This window comes from Macrobrachium rosenbergii, chromosome 4 (assembly GCF_040412425.1).
Source record: "Macrobrachium rosenbergii isolate ZJJX-2024 chromosome 4, ASM4041242v1, whole genome shotgun sequence".
In the NCBI taxonomy this organism is placed as follows: Eukaryota; Metazoa; Arthropoda; class Malacostraca; order Decapoda; family Palaemonidae; genus Macrobrachium; species Macrobrachium rosenbergii.
The window spans coordinates 31934272-31951183 of NC_089744.1; the positions used below are offsets into that span (position 1 = coordinate 31934272).

The 16912-nt window shown below is 43.4% G+C and overlaps 1 protein-coding gene across 6 annotated transcripts in view; it reads left to right on the top strand.

Moving 5' to 3' along the window:
• LOC136832257 (beta-1,3-glucosyltransferase) overlaps positions 1-16912 on the top strand; it is a 132718-nt gene that overhangs the window by 34288 nt on the left and 81518 nt on the right. For all 6 annotated transcript variants that reach the window (XM_067093154.1, XM_067093131.1, XM_067093124.1 and 3 more), the window contains one exon: positions 16242-16315. In XM_067093154.1, coding sequence (XP_066949255.1) covers positions 16242-16315 — 74 coding nt within the window. The remainder of the gene's footprint in view (positions 1-16241; positions 16316-16912) is intronic.

The window sequence follows — 16912 nt, forward strand, 5'->3', positions numbered from 1 at the left end:
ATACCGGTACCGACCCCAATAGCCCACCTACTCAAACCACCTGTGGTACAGTCATGCTCAAATCTGAGGCAACATGATTCTTTTTGTATCGTCCAAAATCTCAGACTCAACATAACGTTGCCAAGTAGTGTTAAACTTTTTTTCATTTCCAATGGCATACATGTCAACAAGTTTGCAAATTCACAGTTAGCACTATTTTCCCTGTGTATATATAAATATCATCCCTTTTATGCATTGGTATAATTCGTGACCTGTGATTTTAACTGATATCTTGTTTTCTGGATCGGGGTCCCGTGTCACCCGGTGAAATAGTCCATTCAGCACTTATTTCTAGGTAATTCCGTTGCTAGATACCAGAGAAAGCTAAATGAAATGCTGGAGTTACTACCCCCAGAGCGAGCTCCACTAGATGGAGTCGTGTATGGAAAAGGGTGAACTACAAAAACACGGAACCTTATCCTATAGAGATTCCCAATGTCAAAAGTCCCAACGAGAGAGGTGCCGATACAAGCCCATGCACTACTCGCGGACTGTATACAAGGCAACACTAGCCGCATTCCATTTTAGCACGTTTTTTCGTTCACACGTAATTTCGTTGTGATCCTTATTTTGTGCTCTATTTTGGATTTTTTTTTATGGCATCCTCGCAAGGTTCTTCTTCAATTACTTGAGTACCAGTGTTTTGTTGTTTTTTAGGCGATTGAGGCTTCTTATTTTCCTTTAGTTTAATAATTAAAGGAATTTATAACGCCCGTCTCGATCTCCTCTCACGTCGTCTCTTGACCTCTCTTGGTCTTGGCTCGGCATATTTGTTTTGTGTTTTTTATTTGTATCCCTTTTTATTTGGGATGTTTTACCATTAATGATCCCTATCTTTAGTGGGTTTGATTAATTTTTGTTTGTTCTGTACCCATTTACTACGAGAAGTGCTGTTTAGCGTTTAGGCTACGAGCTACCCCTCGGGCCCATTCGCTTTTTCATGACTTCATTACGAGAGTGATTTTATTATGGTAGTGATGTTTAGCGTTTAGGCTACGAGCTACCCACTCAGGCCCATTCGCCTTTATCATGGCTTCTTTACGGGAGTGATGTTTAGCGTTTAGGCTCTGAGCTACCCCTCGGGCCCATTCGCTTTTATCGTGGCTTCATTACGAGAAATGTTGTTGAGCGTTTAGGCTCTGAGCTTCCCCCTCGAGCCCATTTCGCTATTATCATGGCCTCATTATGCTTTATTTTTGTCACTCACTTCTCTTAGCCTTTGGGGATCTTATTTTCATTGGTACTGTTACGGTTTTTACTTTGTTTTCATAATTTTGTTTATTTTGTGAATTTTGTGTTCCCTTCCTGATCAAGTGCTGTCTTGCTGTTTAGGCTACGTGGTTCCCCCTCGGGCCTATTCGCTTCTTATTTTGGCTTTATTTTGCCTTGTTTTAGACTCACTTCTCTAAGTGTATGGGAACATGATTTTCATTGTTACATTTAATTTTTGACCTTGTGCTTGGTTGCTTTTGAATTTTGGGATACTTTCATTTAACTGGAGGTCGGTCATGTCCCTTCACGTCCATGTCGTGTTGGGCCTGCCTATCCTCCTACATGTACCTTACAGACAATTTTTGTTTTATTATGATTTTTTTTTGAGTTATTTGTTAGCCTTTACCCTCTCCTAGGCTTCCTTCCTTTACATCGCCTCAGTTAGGTTAGCCTAGGGGTTGGCTGTAACACTTTTTCCTTGGGGAAAAAAATTCGTTTAAGCGGGACGATCTCGATCTGTGCGTATGAGTTTCATGTCGGTGATCTCGTTCTGTACATGTGTGTTTTATGTCTGGTGCTTCCCTTTGTTTGGTTTTGACTTGGTTATATTGCCTACGTCCACCCTCTCCCTGTTTGGCTTTTCACTTAGGCTAATGTTCCTAATACGTTAAGCTGGAATAGCGAGGGTTTACCTGCGTAGCCTATCCTAGTTCAATCCTTCTTTTTGGGTTGCTTACCAATGGTGACCGGGAGTGCTCTCCCCACTCCTGTTCACACTTCTTTTACTGACTATATATATGTTATTTTGTGGTTTCGAGAGTCCCCTTCTCTCCCTTTTATCCTTTGCTCTCTCTCTCCCCTTGGTTTGTTTTCAAGTTTGTTAACTTTCCAAGGCTTGAGAGCAATTATCCTTATTTTATGTCGTAGCCTAAATCCCCTCCCTCTGCATTGATTGATTGTCCTTGGTGTGTCTGAGTTGGCACTCCACCTGGACCTGGAGGTGACCAGGAGTGCTCTCCCCACTCCTGTTCACACTCCTTTTATCTTTCATTGCTCTCCTGGCCGTAGAGGTTTTTGCCCTTCCTCTCTTTTTCTCTCGCTCTTGTCGTGCGACACAGCTTACATAGCGAGGGGATCTATGAGAATCTCTGGGCGCCCGGGGAGTGCTGTCCCACCCCTGGTCGCTGCTTTGGGTTACCAACCTCCTGGCCTATCCTTCCCCCTTCCTTTTACGTCGACTATTTCCCTTCGTGGTGCTTCCTACACGTTCGCACCTCACTGTTGGGATCTCATACGAGGCCAGTTAGCGTTCTCCACCTAACTGTCTTCCGCTTTATTTACTTTCGGCGTTCCCCCTCCTTTTTGCTACTACCTGTTCGGTGTTTCGTTATCTTGTTGGGCGCTCTCCTTGCTTACTGCTACGGCGGTTTTAGTGTTTAGCGGTCGGCGTTTATTCCCCACCGCTATCACCGTTCAGGATATCCTCCTCCGGGGTTTTCCTCTCTTGGCTCGGAGTGCGCCCACTTCCGAACAGTTCATAACCTTCCCACATTTTGTTCAAACATGATCGCTTCGGAATGTTCCGTTGACTCTGTTTTTATGTCTATGAGTTTTGTCCTGTTAGCCCGGTTTTCTCTCCGGTTTTCTCCGGGGGTTTTCCTGGTCTGACTAGGCTTTGGCTGCTACGGTACTCTGCTCCGGCATCCGTTCCAGCATGCCTTTTTCTCATACGTTTTCGACTGGTTTTGTCAAGTGCAGGAATGCTCCGCTATCCTACAACAAACCAGCGGTCACGGAGTCTATAGCTCCCATTCGGTCGCAGTCTGTTTTGGATTTATAGTTTGCACGGAAGGTTATGAAATGCGCTATGCTCTCCTCGAGCAGGCTTCTTGATGAACCCGTAGGTTTCATATATACCTGTCGGTTTCGTCTCCGCCAAACTCCGCCTCATGTGACTTATTCTTGACTCTGAAGGTTGTAAAGTGCGCTATGCTCTCTCCGAGCAGGCTACTTGATGAATCCGTAGGTTTTATTTACACCAGTCGGTTTTATCGCGCCAAACGCCGCCTCCTTTGGCTTATTATTAGTCGTTTGGCACCCGGCAGGTTGCGTTATGCGCTATGCTCTCCCAAGCAGGCTACCTGATGAATCCGTGAGGTTTCATATATACCTGTCGGTTTTACCTCCGTCAAGCTCCGCCTCATGTGGCTTATTAATAGTCGCTCTTTGAACTCCGTCTCGGGCGGGATTCTCGTTAATTCGGTAGGTTTCATATAAACCTATCGGTTCTCCGCCTCTTGTGGCTTATTAATAGTTAATCTTTCGGTGTTTGGGCTCTCTCCGGGCGAGATTCTCGGTGGATCGGTAGGTTTCATATACGCCTATCGATTTCCTCCGCCAAACTCCGTTTCCGGGCGAGATTCTCGGTAAATTGGTAGGTTTCATATACACCTATCGGTTTTTCCTTCGCCAAACTCCGTCTTATATAAATTATTGATAGTTGTTCCTCCGGTGTCTGGGGTTCTAATTTTTCCCCCTCCTGGAGCCGGCCGCAAGTCTCGTAACTCTTCGCTTCAAGTTAATTGGTTACGGAGAGTTTTCTGAAGACGTTGCGGCCTTCTGTCTCGTTCTCGGACCTGTGAACATCGTCCCGGAGCGATAAGTAGGTGCGGGAATAATTGAGACAAGCCTTTTCCGCTTAGCTCGGAATTAGGTGAGGCAAACTTTTCCTTTAGGGGATTCGTTACCTTCTCATCCCTTTTCGACGGTTCCTGGTCTACCGTCCCTAAGGTGAAGTCAGTAAAAAAAAAAAAAAAAAAAAAAAAAAAAAAAAAAGACCACCCTTTTTAAACCAAGAAGACCCGCTCCGGGGCCCCCTCAAGGACGTCTCGGATCTCTAATCCGGTGCCATCTCTGAGTTTGGCCTCGTCTTCTGGAAAGGACACGGCCCAAGCAAAGCAAAGCGGTTACCCCCTCCTTCCTTTGTTGAAAACTCTCTTTTACGGGTCTCCTTATAAGGAGCTCGTTATGAGGGTCATTGTCAACCTATTAACTAACTATCTACGTCATGGTCCATGCCTTCCCTTTCCCAGGAGCTTAAATCCCAAGAGATTAATCTCAAGACTCATTGTCAATGGATCACCTGTTAAGTCCTGCTCCGTTCTGGAATTCTATCGTTCGGACATCTCCACCTCTTTTCCCCTCCAGTCTGGGGAATCTTGGTGCCTTCCCTTTATGCTTCCCAGCATGAAGGCACCCTCCTGTCGGGGTGTGGGCACACGGAGGTTGGTGGAAGGGCATTTCTTCCCTTCCGGTCTGGTATCCTCTTATCCGGGTTTTACCAGACTGTCAGAACGAGCATGGCATCTGTCTGGCAGGATCCATAAGTGAGCCCTCAGCTAGGGGCTGGACACATCGTCTCCTGAGGACTCTAACGGAGTGGCAGGCGGAGAATTCAAGTTCACGCCAGCTGTGGGGTCTTACCGTGCTCTCTTGGAGAGCCCTGTTTCTACCCCTTGTGCTCCGAATGTAGCCCCTCTTATCAACAGGCTTGTTTTGAAAATGTATCGCTGAGGCATTTCCGGGAGACAGATATCACAGATACATTCACAGTGAATCTTCTAACCCTGGACTACGCTTCTAATTTATTCAGCGTACAGCTCCTAAGCTTCCGGAGTCAATTTTGGAAGCTGAAACAGGGTGTAAGTCAGGCTTGCCCGTTCCGCCTTGAGCTGAAAAATCTTATGAACAGTTTCACCTGGAGAATTAATCTTTTCCCAGGTGGGCGTTATTCTGGCCCATCTGGGGCTACTATTGTTACCCAGAGCCTCCGTTCTCATGGGTGTCTACCCTACGAGCAGAAAACGGTCTGATCTTGCTGGGACCTGCCTAAGTCCGGCAAGAAGTTCATGTAGTTCAAGAGCCCCCTGCTCAGGCAGTGGTGCAGGCTCTTCAGGTCTCTGCCCCTAGACAGCCGTCAGCTCTCACTCCCAGCCTCCACCTCGATGTGTGCGGGTTCAGCCAACACATCAGCCCCTTGTAACGCCCCGTGTGTCTCTGCCTCCCCACGGGAAAGAGATAGCAATGCCCGCCGGGGTTTTCTTTGCTTCATACGAAAACCTAAGGAAAAAATTTTCACTAGACATTTGGCAAGAGGCTCTGACCTCGGGGTTATCATAGGAGCAGGGATGCATCCTACTCCTCTCCGAGAAATTGGGAAGGCTTTCGCTTCACGGGAGGCAATCAAGCCTCCTCCCTGTAGTATTTCTCATATGGGTGGGAGGCTGTACCATTTTGGGGCCACTGGAACTTCAGTTCCTGGGCCCAGAGTATAGTTATCAGGGCCGGGGTGGAGCTGGACTGTTGTTCCCCAATCAGGTTCAATCAGCCTCCGGCCAGAGTTCTGGGGTCTTTGCGAATGGCCTGTCAGGCTTTTCAGTCTGCCAAGGAAGTTCCCTTCCACTGGAAAATTTTTTCGGGCGTGTCCCGTTTGTTTTCCTTATTCATGCGGCAAGTCTCGGTTGCTTACAGTCTTGTGGGTTCGGATCCTACTGCGCCGTGGAGCCGTAACCACCTCTATAGACCTTTCCGACGCTTCCTTTCACATCTTGGTTGCAGAAAGGTCCTATCCCTTCTTGGGATTCAGACTCGGGAGCAGGCGTGCCCCTTCAGGTTCATGCCCTCCTCAATGCGGCTCCAGAGTCTTCGCCAGTTTGAACAATACCGTAGTTCAACAGCTCCGGTATGAGGAGGCTATGCTAGCTGCATATCTAGTTGCCTGGCTCATTTGGGCACCCAGCGTCGGGAATTGCCTGAGGCGCGGTCATTATAATCGGTTTCTAGTCTTTGGGCTTCTAAGTAACCAGGAAGGAATCCCACCTGATTCAGGAGGGTAGCCTTCCGTGGTTATGAATCCAGTGGAAGTGGAAAGAGATAGCAAGGGCATCTTATCATTTCATCATCTCAAGCATACCTCCCCGTGCCCAAGAAAAGGTCCTGGTTTTCTCCAGTTTGCTTCAGTGACGGTTCTCCTTCTGGAGTCAAAGCTGGAGTTTATGACGGGGTATGGTGGAGTCAGGACGTGTCTCCTTGATTCCTCCTACTTGAATAGTGGCCTCCGGCCTTGCACAACTGTCAAGTGCTTACGAAGTCAGTTCCTCTCCAGCTTTCCCCTCCGGCCTCAGTATTCCACACCGTCACCTCTCTGGCGGGTGAGGTGGTTATTTTTGGCCCAATGGAGTACATGGTACTTAGTCGGTCACGTTCCGACAGTTCCATATCAACGCTTTGGAGGGCGGTGACAGTCTTCCTGTCCTTGAAACTCCCCCAAGAGGTTTCCTTTTAGGCTGGTTCTGAACAAAACAGCAATAGTGCGCTGCGTAAACAGGTGGTTTTGGACTCGAATTGCTCCGTTCAGGTTATGGTTCATTCTTCTCCATAACCAACAGACGAGGTGCCTCTGTCTACCACCCTTTTCGTAGGGGTCCAAAAGGTCACTGCTTTTTCCCTATCCAGGGCCTCCCCTGGTGTCGGAATAGTCCTTAGGCGGAGCATCATTCAGGTAGTCTTGTGACCTTTTCCTGGGCCTGGAAGTAGGTCTGTTTGCAACCCAATTCAGCCACAGACTATCAAGCTGTCCCGTCTGGTATAAACTCAGCCTCGTCAGCCCCTCAAACTCTGATGTCCTGGCTTTGTGGTCTTTGTGAATCTTACAGTTGAGGAGGAAACTGATATTGGTCCTGTTATTACTGTTTTCCTGAAATCAGTTAAGGGATCCTACTCTACTGCAGTATGGTTCTGCAGTTAAGTAACTAGCACTCTTCACATAGTTTTGAAGCTATAGTACTGATGCGACCGCATTGGCCTCGAGGAAAGTGTTTTGTTGGAACCAGACTCACAGGCCCTTAACTTTCATCCCTAAGGTCTGTGTTCGTCTAAGAACAGTACTCCGTCCACATTCGGTTTCCTGGTCTTTGAGTAATGTATCGGAGCTAGCCGGTAACCAACAATCACCTTGTTCTTATCTTTCCTTGTTAAGGAAGTCCCAAAAATTTTTAATCAGCTTAGCTTCTAGTGTTAGTTTTCCTGTACTGTCTGCCCTGTCTGCCGGAACCAATCAGTTTGGTTTGTCTGGCGGAACCAATCAGTTTGGTTTCCCCTCTTCAGGGTAGTGTTGTGAATTCCTCACCTAACTTTCTATCTACATTGAAGGTCCTCATTTTCGGTGGTCACCTTGGAAAGTACTCCCTTTTACAAGGTCTGTTTCTGTGTCCAGTTTTCTCCTTGCAGGCTTTTTAGACAGGACCTCGCAATTTTGTCAGGTCCTCTCCTTTAAAAAAAGGGGGCACTGTCATTGGGTCTGCTATTAGGCAGGAAGTATTTTCTTAATACAAGCCTATTCAGGTGCTATTCTAAGCTCATGATCTTAGACGGTGACCACTTACATTATTTTCATTACATGAACTTAGAGGACCTTACTTATGTTCAGGGTAGAATTCTCCTAGTTTTCAACGTTTCTATTTAAGTCTTTAATAGCATAAGAATGATGTTTATTTCTCTGTTACTATTTCACCGGGTGACACGGGACCCGATCCAGAAAAAGGATTTTGACAAAGGAAAATCTATTTCTGGAGAGGGGCCCGTGTCACCGGTGACCCACCCTGTTTTTCATTCTCTCCCTCCCCTTGATAAACTTCATTCTAGTGAGGTGGGTGCTAACATGGAATGCGGCTAGTGTTGCCTTGTATACAGTCCTTGAGTAGTGCATGGGCTTGTATCGGCACCTCTCTCGTTGGGACTTTTGACATTGGGAATCTCTATAGGATAAGGTTCCGTGTTTTGTAGTTCACCCTTTTCCATACACGACTCCATCTAGTGGAGCTCGCTCTGGGGGTAGTAACTCCAGCATTTCATTTAGCTTTCTCTGGTATCTAGCAACGGAATTACCTAGAAATAAGTGCTGAATGGACTATTTCACCGGGTGACACGGGCCCCTCTCCAGAAATAGATTTTTCCTTTGTCAAAATCCTTTTTACATCGCTTAGCTCAAAGCAGTGTGAAAAGGTTAGTGGTGCCATCAGTGACAGCGTGCTGAACATGCTCCTTGGGCTGGTCGCCATAACTACCTCTGCAGCATAACAACATTTTCAAAATAGGAATAGGAATTACAACAAGTTTTAGGCTGTGTTCAAGCTGCCTGTATGTTCCAAAATGATTTATAGGTCTAAAAAATAATTGAAGCCTTTTGAGATGTAATCTCTGTTACTAAAGAATTTATTTGTAGAGATTACCTAGTCTTTGAAGCATAAAAGATGATTATAATTTTAATTACTGTATGGCTACTAATCAAAATATCTATTAGTATTAATATCAAGGCTTATGGAACACTTGTTTTTTAACTGGCTTAAAATATTACTTTCTTAAAAGTCCTTCTGCTCGCTTTTGGTGTATAATTTATTCATTCATAAGGTAACTTGAAGTACAATAATGTGTAGGTAACTTCATGTGCTTTCTGGCCAGAAATGGTTAATATAGAGATGTGAATGTTGAATGTAATGTATTTGTAGTAAGTAAAGAAATCTAACACACCTAGGCCCAGGAACAAAATCTTGGCTTTAACAAAATACAAATTGCATAGGTGAATTTTTGCTAGTAAGCCATAATTTTTTAAATGGTTAAGATATTTAACTTAAATAATTTTATTTTTATGAAAATCAAAATATTCCTCTAACAAATATAAAATCAATGTTTTCAAGATAATTGTCACTACTCATTGTAGACCTATGTTCCAGGTGGTTCATGTTGCGTCGCCACTCTAATCATTGTGTCACACGTGCTCCGCTCACCCGTTGATACTGATGGATGTGTTCTAGCTATAGTAGTACTTTTGTATTTACTTATTTACATTTTTTCAGCGTTGAGGCATAAAAACAAATAGGACTATTTCAAATTTTATGGTTACGTTGGAAGCACTATTAATGTTATGATAAATTTTTTTACTTATTCTGACATTTGAACCGAGGTTTGATGATTACTTTTTTTGTCAAACGCATTGGCAGTGAGCGAACGAAAGTTTTGAAAATGTTTCATAACTGTTTTTCTGAAATTTGGCTACATGTGATGTTTTCTTACAGTTATGAAATATATGACAGATTTCATTCTTAAGAAACATTATGGCCTTATTTTATGAAATAATCGTGTTTTTATATTGCAATAAAGAGATAAATATGTAGTATGTTAGGTTGCCAGTTTGTTAGTTTTGAATGAAATCTTATGCAATCATGTCATATCACTTAAGAGCATAGCTGTACCTCTGCTCCCATTGCCGAGCTCATGGGTGCAACCCCTACCTGGGGTTCTTCGGATCCCCGTTGTACTGGGTACTGGCCCCAGTAGCTTCCTACCCGGGCCTTCAGTACTGCTGCTCCCGTTGCCAAACACATGGGTGCAACTGCTACCTGGGGTACTTCGAATCCTCGATGTACCGGTACTGGGCCCAGTAGGCTTCATACATGGCCCTTCAGTACTATTGCTCCTGTTGCTGAGCTCATGGGTGCAACCACTACCTGGGTTTCTTCAGACCCCTAGTGTACTGGTACCAGTCCTGGAAGGCTTCCTTCGTGGGCTTTCAGTACCAGCCCTGGTCTCCCACATCAGAACCAGCCCTAGATGGAACAGTCCATTCTGTTCTCAATTCCATCAGAAGGGCAACTTCTTGCTGTTCGGGGATTTGAGGGATGTGTATGCTCAATACCTAGCCATCGGTCCTCCTGCAAGTAGCTCCTCTTTACCCTTGAGAGAGGAACAGTGTTCTAGTTCAAGGCACTTGTTTCTGAGTCATGACAACTCCCCCAAGGGTTCACTCAAGTGTTCATTTGTTATCTCTGCTCAAGCTCAGTTGCATTGGTACTTGTATAGAAGTACAGTAACAGTGTGATTGGCTGATCCTGACGAGCTCTTTGCCACAGTCTTTAGAACAGAGATCTACTTCTCGAGTTTTTATCATGACTTGGGTGTAGTGATGAACTTCAAGGAGTCAGATCTCACGCACTATCAGAGGGTAAAGTATGTGAACATGCTGATAGACATGGCAGCAACGAGGGTCCTCCCTTTGGACTCTCAGCAGGTTCAGAGAGGCAGTGCAGAAGTTCCTGTCTCAGCAGGAACAATCTGCTTGGCAGTGACATGTTCTGGTTCACCTGTCACCGTTGTAGATTCGGGCCCTCAGGGATGACTTCACCTCCATGCCCTTCAGTGGAGGATGAAGGTGGATGGGTCTCTGGAGAGAGACCCACCTCTCTCTCATCTTTTTCTGTCGGAGGAAGTGAGGAGAGAGCTAGCTTGGTAGCTAGACAACAGGAACCCTCTCTTTAAGAGTGCCATGGGACAACCCCCCCGTCCGAGGTACTTCTGTCTGGTAGGGATAGAGCACACACCTGAAAGAATGTTCGTACAGGAGTGTGGGACTAGAATGACTGACACCTCTACGTCATTGGCCGGAAACTCAAGGCGTCTTCATTAGCCCAGCAGGAGTTTTGGGCCCCAAATAGTGGGAGATTCCGTGGTGTTGATGAGCAACAACAGTATGGTACAGGGCTTCCCCGAGTTACAGCATCACCAACTTACGACGCTCTGATCTTACGGCCCTTTTTCAAATACATTTATCGAGAGTAGGTATCTAGTTACAGCACCATAAGCACTGTTAATGGCACTTGCAGCAAGAATAGGTATCTAGTTATGGCGATGTAAGTACCATTAAAAGTGCTGTTAACAGTGCTTACAGCACCTATTAATTAATAAGCACTGACATGGCAGAAATCGAATTACAGCATGCCGCTGGAACGGAACCCCCACCATAAGTCAGGGACTGCCTGTAATAGCATATGTCAACAAGCAGGGAGAACTGATATCCTTTCAGCCGCAAGGTTGACAGGGCTGGTACACAAGTAGGCAGTAGCACTTTCAGTGGAGCTGTCAGCCAGATACATTTCAGACAAGCTCAAGCACACAAGCTCAGTCACCAGAGCCTGCTGATAGGAGTGGAGTCCCTAACCAGGACATTGTGGAGAGCCTTTCCAAATTATGGGAGTCCCAACCATGATCTCTCCTTAACCAGTATGACAGAAGTTACCGGAGTACGGCTTGTGCTGGACCGTGGGTTGCGATGTAAGACGTTTTTCCAGCACCCAGAGGGCATTTTAGAGGCTTAAGCCTACCTCTCTATTTTTACCTGATTTGTTAAGTGATCAACAAGTTTTGATCACTGAATTTCAGTTTGATTATGTTGGGTCCCAGTGGTCACACACCAAGTAAGTCCCAGTCCTGAAGGCTCTGTTTTATGAGAAAGATTCCCTCATGGCACAGCCTTCTGTACCAGCCTCAGGTGAGAGGTATTACCAGGCAGTGGAGGTGATGGCACTTCAGGCCTGGAGACTATCCTAGATCTGCAGCAAGCGAGAGGGTTGTTTCTCAGTGCATAGTAAGGAGATGACTGGATACTTGCAGAATATTCAGCAGCTGTGTACCAGGGGAAATGAACCCTCCTCTGTAGTTGGCATAGTCAACGGAGTATCTTTCCAGTCAGAGCCTCTATGCAGCAGGTAGTGGACTTTCTTGCCCTTCTCCACCATGAGAAGCTTCTCTTTGCCTTGGCCATTAAGGGCGATAGACCTCTCGTCCTCGAGGGATCTATGCTTCTGAGAAGTCTTGAACAGTCTTTCCCACCCTGGGAACTTAGGCCCCCAAGTGGGTTGCAGTTCTCATCTTCAGGGGCCTAGCTCATACGGCATACGAGCTGTTGAGTGGGTCGTCAGAAGAGTTCTGACCCTAAGACTGTTTTTTTCTTTGCTTATCTTAGCCTCGGCGAAGAGAGTAGGCAAGCATCATGGCCTTGGATGCTAGCACTTGATGGGAAGGGGATATGAGACTCAGAATCTGTAGGTCCCTGGTGCCAGATTCAAGTCTGTTTCAGTCCCCTCTGGAAGGACTTTGTGGATATGGTTAGAACGAGATGCTACTTTGTCCGATTAGAGTGCTGAGGTACTACCTTCAGAGAACCTGGCATCTCAGACCTGAATGTCGACGCCTCTTCATTTGTAATTATTTGGCCATGGAACAGGTGTCCAAGAGCACGTCTTCTTTCAAGCTTCATGAGATAGAAACTGGCTTGCTCTTCGTTTGACATGTTAAACAGGAGTTCGGTTTGGGTGAGAGATCACGAAGTCAGGGGCATCACCCCATCCCTCACATTCCAGAGGAACCTGTCAGTTCCGCAGATAATACGGACAGATGTGTGGTCGCACTAGACCACATTTATCTCATATCTTCATAAGTCTTTGGAGACACTTTTCCTTGGATCTTGTAGTGCCTGCCCAACAAGTTGTGTGGTTCATACGGCTCCCTTAGGGGACACATGCAGCTTCTTAAAGGTGTTTGGTAAGAGGGAAAGAAGGGATGTGAGTGATTGGTATTCTCCCTTCTCTCTTTTACCTCTCTCTCTCTCTCTCTCTCTCTTTAGACAAAGGGACAGGTCGTCAGCCGTCACTTGCTGGACGGATGAGTTAGCGGGGAACACATGACAAGGGCGTCCTGTCCTTCATCCTATGTAGATGTTTTGGATGCATGTCCCCCCCCCCTCTCTCTAGGCAAGGGGAGAGAGGGATAGATAATAAAACAAACCCATTGGTCTTATTAGCAAATTTATTGTTTCCAATACTCTTGGGTCCTTCCAAGCCTTTTTTCAAAGCATTGACGAAACTCATTACTTTAAGCCCAGAAGTTTAGCAGTAGCAGTATCCCTTAAGTCTAACAAGCTAGAGGTGCGGGATTCCTTCCTCAGCTCTTCCAGACCAGGAAGGTAATCCCGGGTGGTAGAACCAAACCAGTCAGTTCCGAGATTTACCTAGACTCCACCCTTCAGTGGGTAAGTTTCCTATATAAAGACCAAAGATATATATTTGTGTAGGAACAGATTGCAAATTATAAAGTAATTTGTATTTTTCCTAACACATAAACCTGAAGGCCTTTACGTTTATGGCCCACCTCAGCCACCCCTAATTCTAGTACATGGACTGAAAGACAAAGTGGAGTGCAGATAGACGAGTGGGCAGGGCTTCCCCCTGCAGTTGGTAGCTAACAATCTTGTCTGAAATCTAACAGCCATTGTAGCTCACATTCGCAAGCAACTCCCTATGTAAAGACCTTCAGGTTTGAATGTCAGGAAAAATTAAAATGACTTTAAAATTTGCAATTTTGTTTCAGTATTTTACATAACATTTCATGCATCAGTGCTGATTCCTAGACCCTGGGTACACAGGTGACAACTAGTTGCTTATTGTGTGACTGTGGAGCTATTCATAGCCTTGAGTCTTACCCAGATTTTGCTGTGTCAAATTACAAGAGCACACTTTTCTTCTTTTCATTTTTTAATTTGCATTATCTTTATTGCTATAGTACAGTATATGTTTTATGTTTTGAAGATTGTTTTCTTTGTGAAATCCTGCATTTGCAGGTGTTAACATTGAGACAGGTGAGGGTTTTCATCGTTGGTTAACTAGTTCGCATTGATGAATTTTACTTATAACTCTTTATGGATTTTGTAGTTATTTTGGAATATTGACTTGTTAAGAGTTAGACATTCCCATTTTGCATTTTTAATTAGGTTCGTGCAGTGTTGGATTTTTGTATGATTATGCAGTGTTGGTTTAGTAAATGTTTCTTGTGAGTGTATGCATGTGTGTTGGTGAGTGAGATTAAATGTTTTCTGTTGTGCATTCTTATTACTTAAGTATACAAAGTTATTTTTGTCACTTTATTATTTTGTTTCTGATTCTTATGGGTTATTTCTTTTGCTTCCCTGTACAGTAAAACCCCCATATTCACAGTCTCACTATTTGCTGACTCACGTATTTGCGGATTTCTCTATGGAATGTATCCACCCATTATTTGTGGAAATTTTGCCCATTCGCGGTATTTTTCACTGAGAAATATTCACTAATTACTGTATTTTCATATAATTTTCATGACTAAATGCACTTTTTGTGATAAAACTATTACAATACTCGGGTATAAGTATTTTTAGAGGGTTTTTTTGTGTTTAACCTATCAAAATAGGCAGTTCTAAGTGTTTTTAGAGGGGTTTTAAGTATTCGCAGATTTTAGCTATTCGCGGGGGTTGGGGTGGGGTGCAATACGCATCCCCCGTGAATACAGGGGGTTTACTGTATTGTTACTTGATGGTATTTACTGTTTGAGAATATTATTATGGTTGTTTTCATACAGTTTATGAACTGTGTTTATGAGCTATCTTTCATAATTGCAGTTTTTTAAAACTAATTGCATTATTATGTCATTGTTAGTACTGTACTGTATTAAATATGTTTAAACTTCTGTGCATAAATAAGATTGGTCTCAAACTTTAAAGTGTTTACTGGCATTATTGCAATGCTTACAGATATCAAAATTTCACAATGCACATGTGTCAGTTTACCAGGTAATGCATCAGATACATTGCTAGTTTTTAGAAAGATCCCCATAACTTTGCAGTGCCTCTTGGGGTCTGGTGTTTTTCTATAATTTAACATGTGATATGTAAAGACTTGTCTCAACTTCAGTGATTTTTATACCTCAGTGGGAAAAGATATAAACATTAAATTAAGACCACAAAAGATGTGGGAGTTTTTTCAGTTTTGGAAACATCCATGGTTTCTGGTGTGGTGTCATGTTACCCCAATGATGGTAGAATGAGTTGTGGTAAAAGAGTGCTGTCCGAAGATGTTTGTGTCCTTTCTGTGTTGTCACATGCTGTCTCTTTAGCTCTTGCTCTCATAGATTTACTAAAGGACTTTTATTTGTGTGCGTGTGTGTTTGTGTGTTTGCATCACCTTTTGGATGATTTTTCTGCCTTTGCCTTTTGTTCCAGTTTGGACAGGCTCATTCATTTCCTATGCTGCTCCACCTTCTTCTGGCCCTGTTTGCCCTTCATGTGATGGGTAAAGCCAAGTCATCTCAGTGAGAAAGCCACTCTGTTAAAAACCTGTTGAAGAAAATCTTTCTCCTTTTAACATGGCTTTATTTGCCATGGAATATTTTTACAGTATTCTCTGTTGAAGCCATGTGATGATTTTTAACCATTTGATGATGTAGAAGAGGGCTCTCAATCTGCAGGACTAGAATCCCTTTTCTCATGTGCCAAGATAACAAGACATCTTTTCTGGGTGTGGGATCTACATCTTGTTAGTACACTTTCTGTACATTTTAGAGTCATCTCTCATTTCTTATCATTACTTCAACCACTTTTATACTTTATCAGCTTTTTTGCCTTCTTGCTCTTCAGCCACTCTGTTATGTCAGTGCAACATTGAAGTTTTCCCCTAGTTTCACAAGAAAATCTTTTTACTCCTTTTAAATTACTGTACTTTTCTCCCTCTTTATTTGTTCTACAGTTTCTATTTTGTAAGAACTTTTTAGTAAAGTAGAAAATTAATCTTTTACATGTAGCCTTAGAGAAGTAATATTTTACTAAGATTTCAATTTGATGCACATATTCACTGCTCAGAAAAGGAAAAGTCCCATGTTCCCAGAGCATTGTCCCATGAGGCAGGCCTAGTGTCTCTTGCTGAACTAATGACAAAAAGTCAGAATCCTCTACAGTTCTTTACAAATCACTAACTGAACATATACATTTAGGTTATCTAGAGTTTACATGTAGCCTTGTACCAAGAGTCAATTTGATGCACATATTCACTGCTCAGAAAAGGGCAGCATTTAATATTTCAGAAGCACTTATTTCAGTAGAGAAGAAATAATCACCTAAGAGAATAATTCAAGATTTATTTCATATCTTGAAGGGTTCAGATTTTTGGCCATACATGATGTGCTGATGTTTAAAGTATGAGTAGATAATTGCAGTTGTATTTATGTAATATAGAAAGATTTCCAATGTATACTTAATAGCTTTGAGTAGTTATCAACCTTTTTTTTGTGTGTTATAGGAATGTCATATTTATAAAATGGAAGAAGAATGGCCTAACATTGCATCTTGGACATATTATCCTATAATTGAAAGGTTAGTATAATTTGTTGTTTTGTTTGTGGTATGTATGCATGGATCTTTTTAGGTGCATGGTATCTCATACAGAAGGAAGTTGGTCAAAGCATAAGTAGTAAATGAAGGCAAAATCAACACACCAATAGAAAAGACAGATCAATAGAAGTAAAAATAATCTTTGTAAAGTTATTCATTGCTGTTAATACCAAAAATAGAAAATATTATTGATTACAAACCCATGATTTATATTAGCCTTAACTGAGTCTTCACAAGTCCTAGACACCTCATTCTATTGGAGCTAGGTGTTTATTTTTCTTGCCTCGTCATTGCTACTGATCTAGCGAAGTATATTTTTCCCTGAATAGGGTGTTACTATTGTGATATGTGATAACCATGGTTCAAAACAGATGTGATAGGACTCCCAGTAAACTGTGTAAAAGTTTTATCACTTCACTAGAGAAGGATCTGCTTTTATTAAGCAGTACATGCAGAAGCCAGGTTTGATTGCCGGAGTTGAAGAAATTATTTATAATGATTGGTCACAGTCACTGTGGCTGCTTTATAATTCCAGAAGGCACTATGAACACTTAATGCATTCATCTGGTAAGAGGGTTT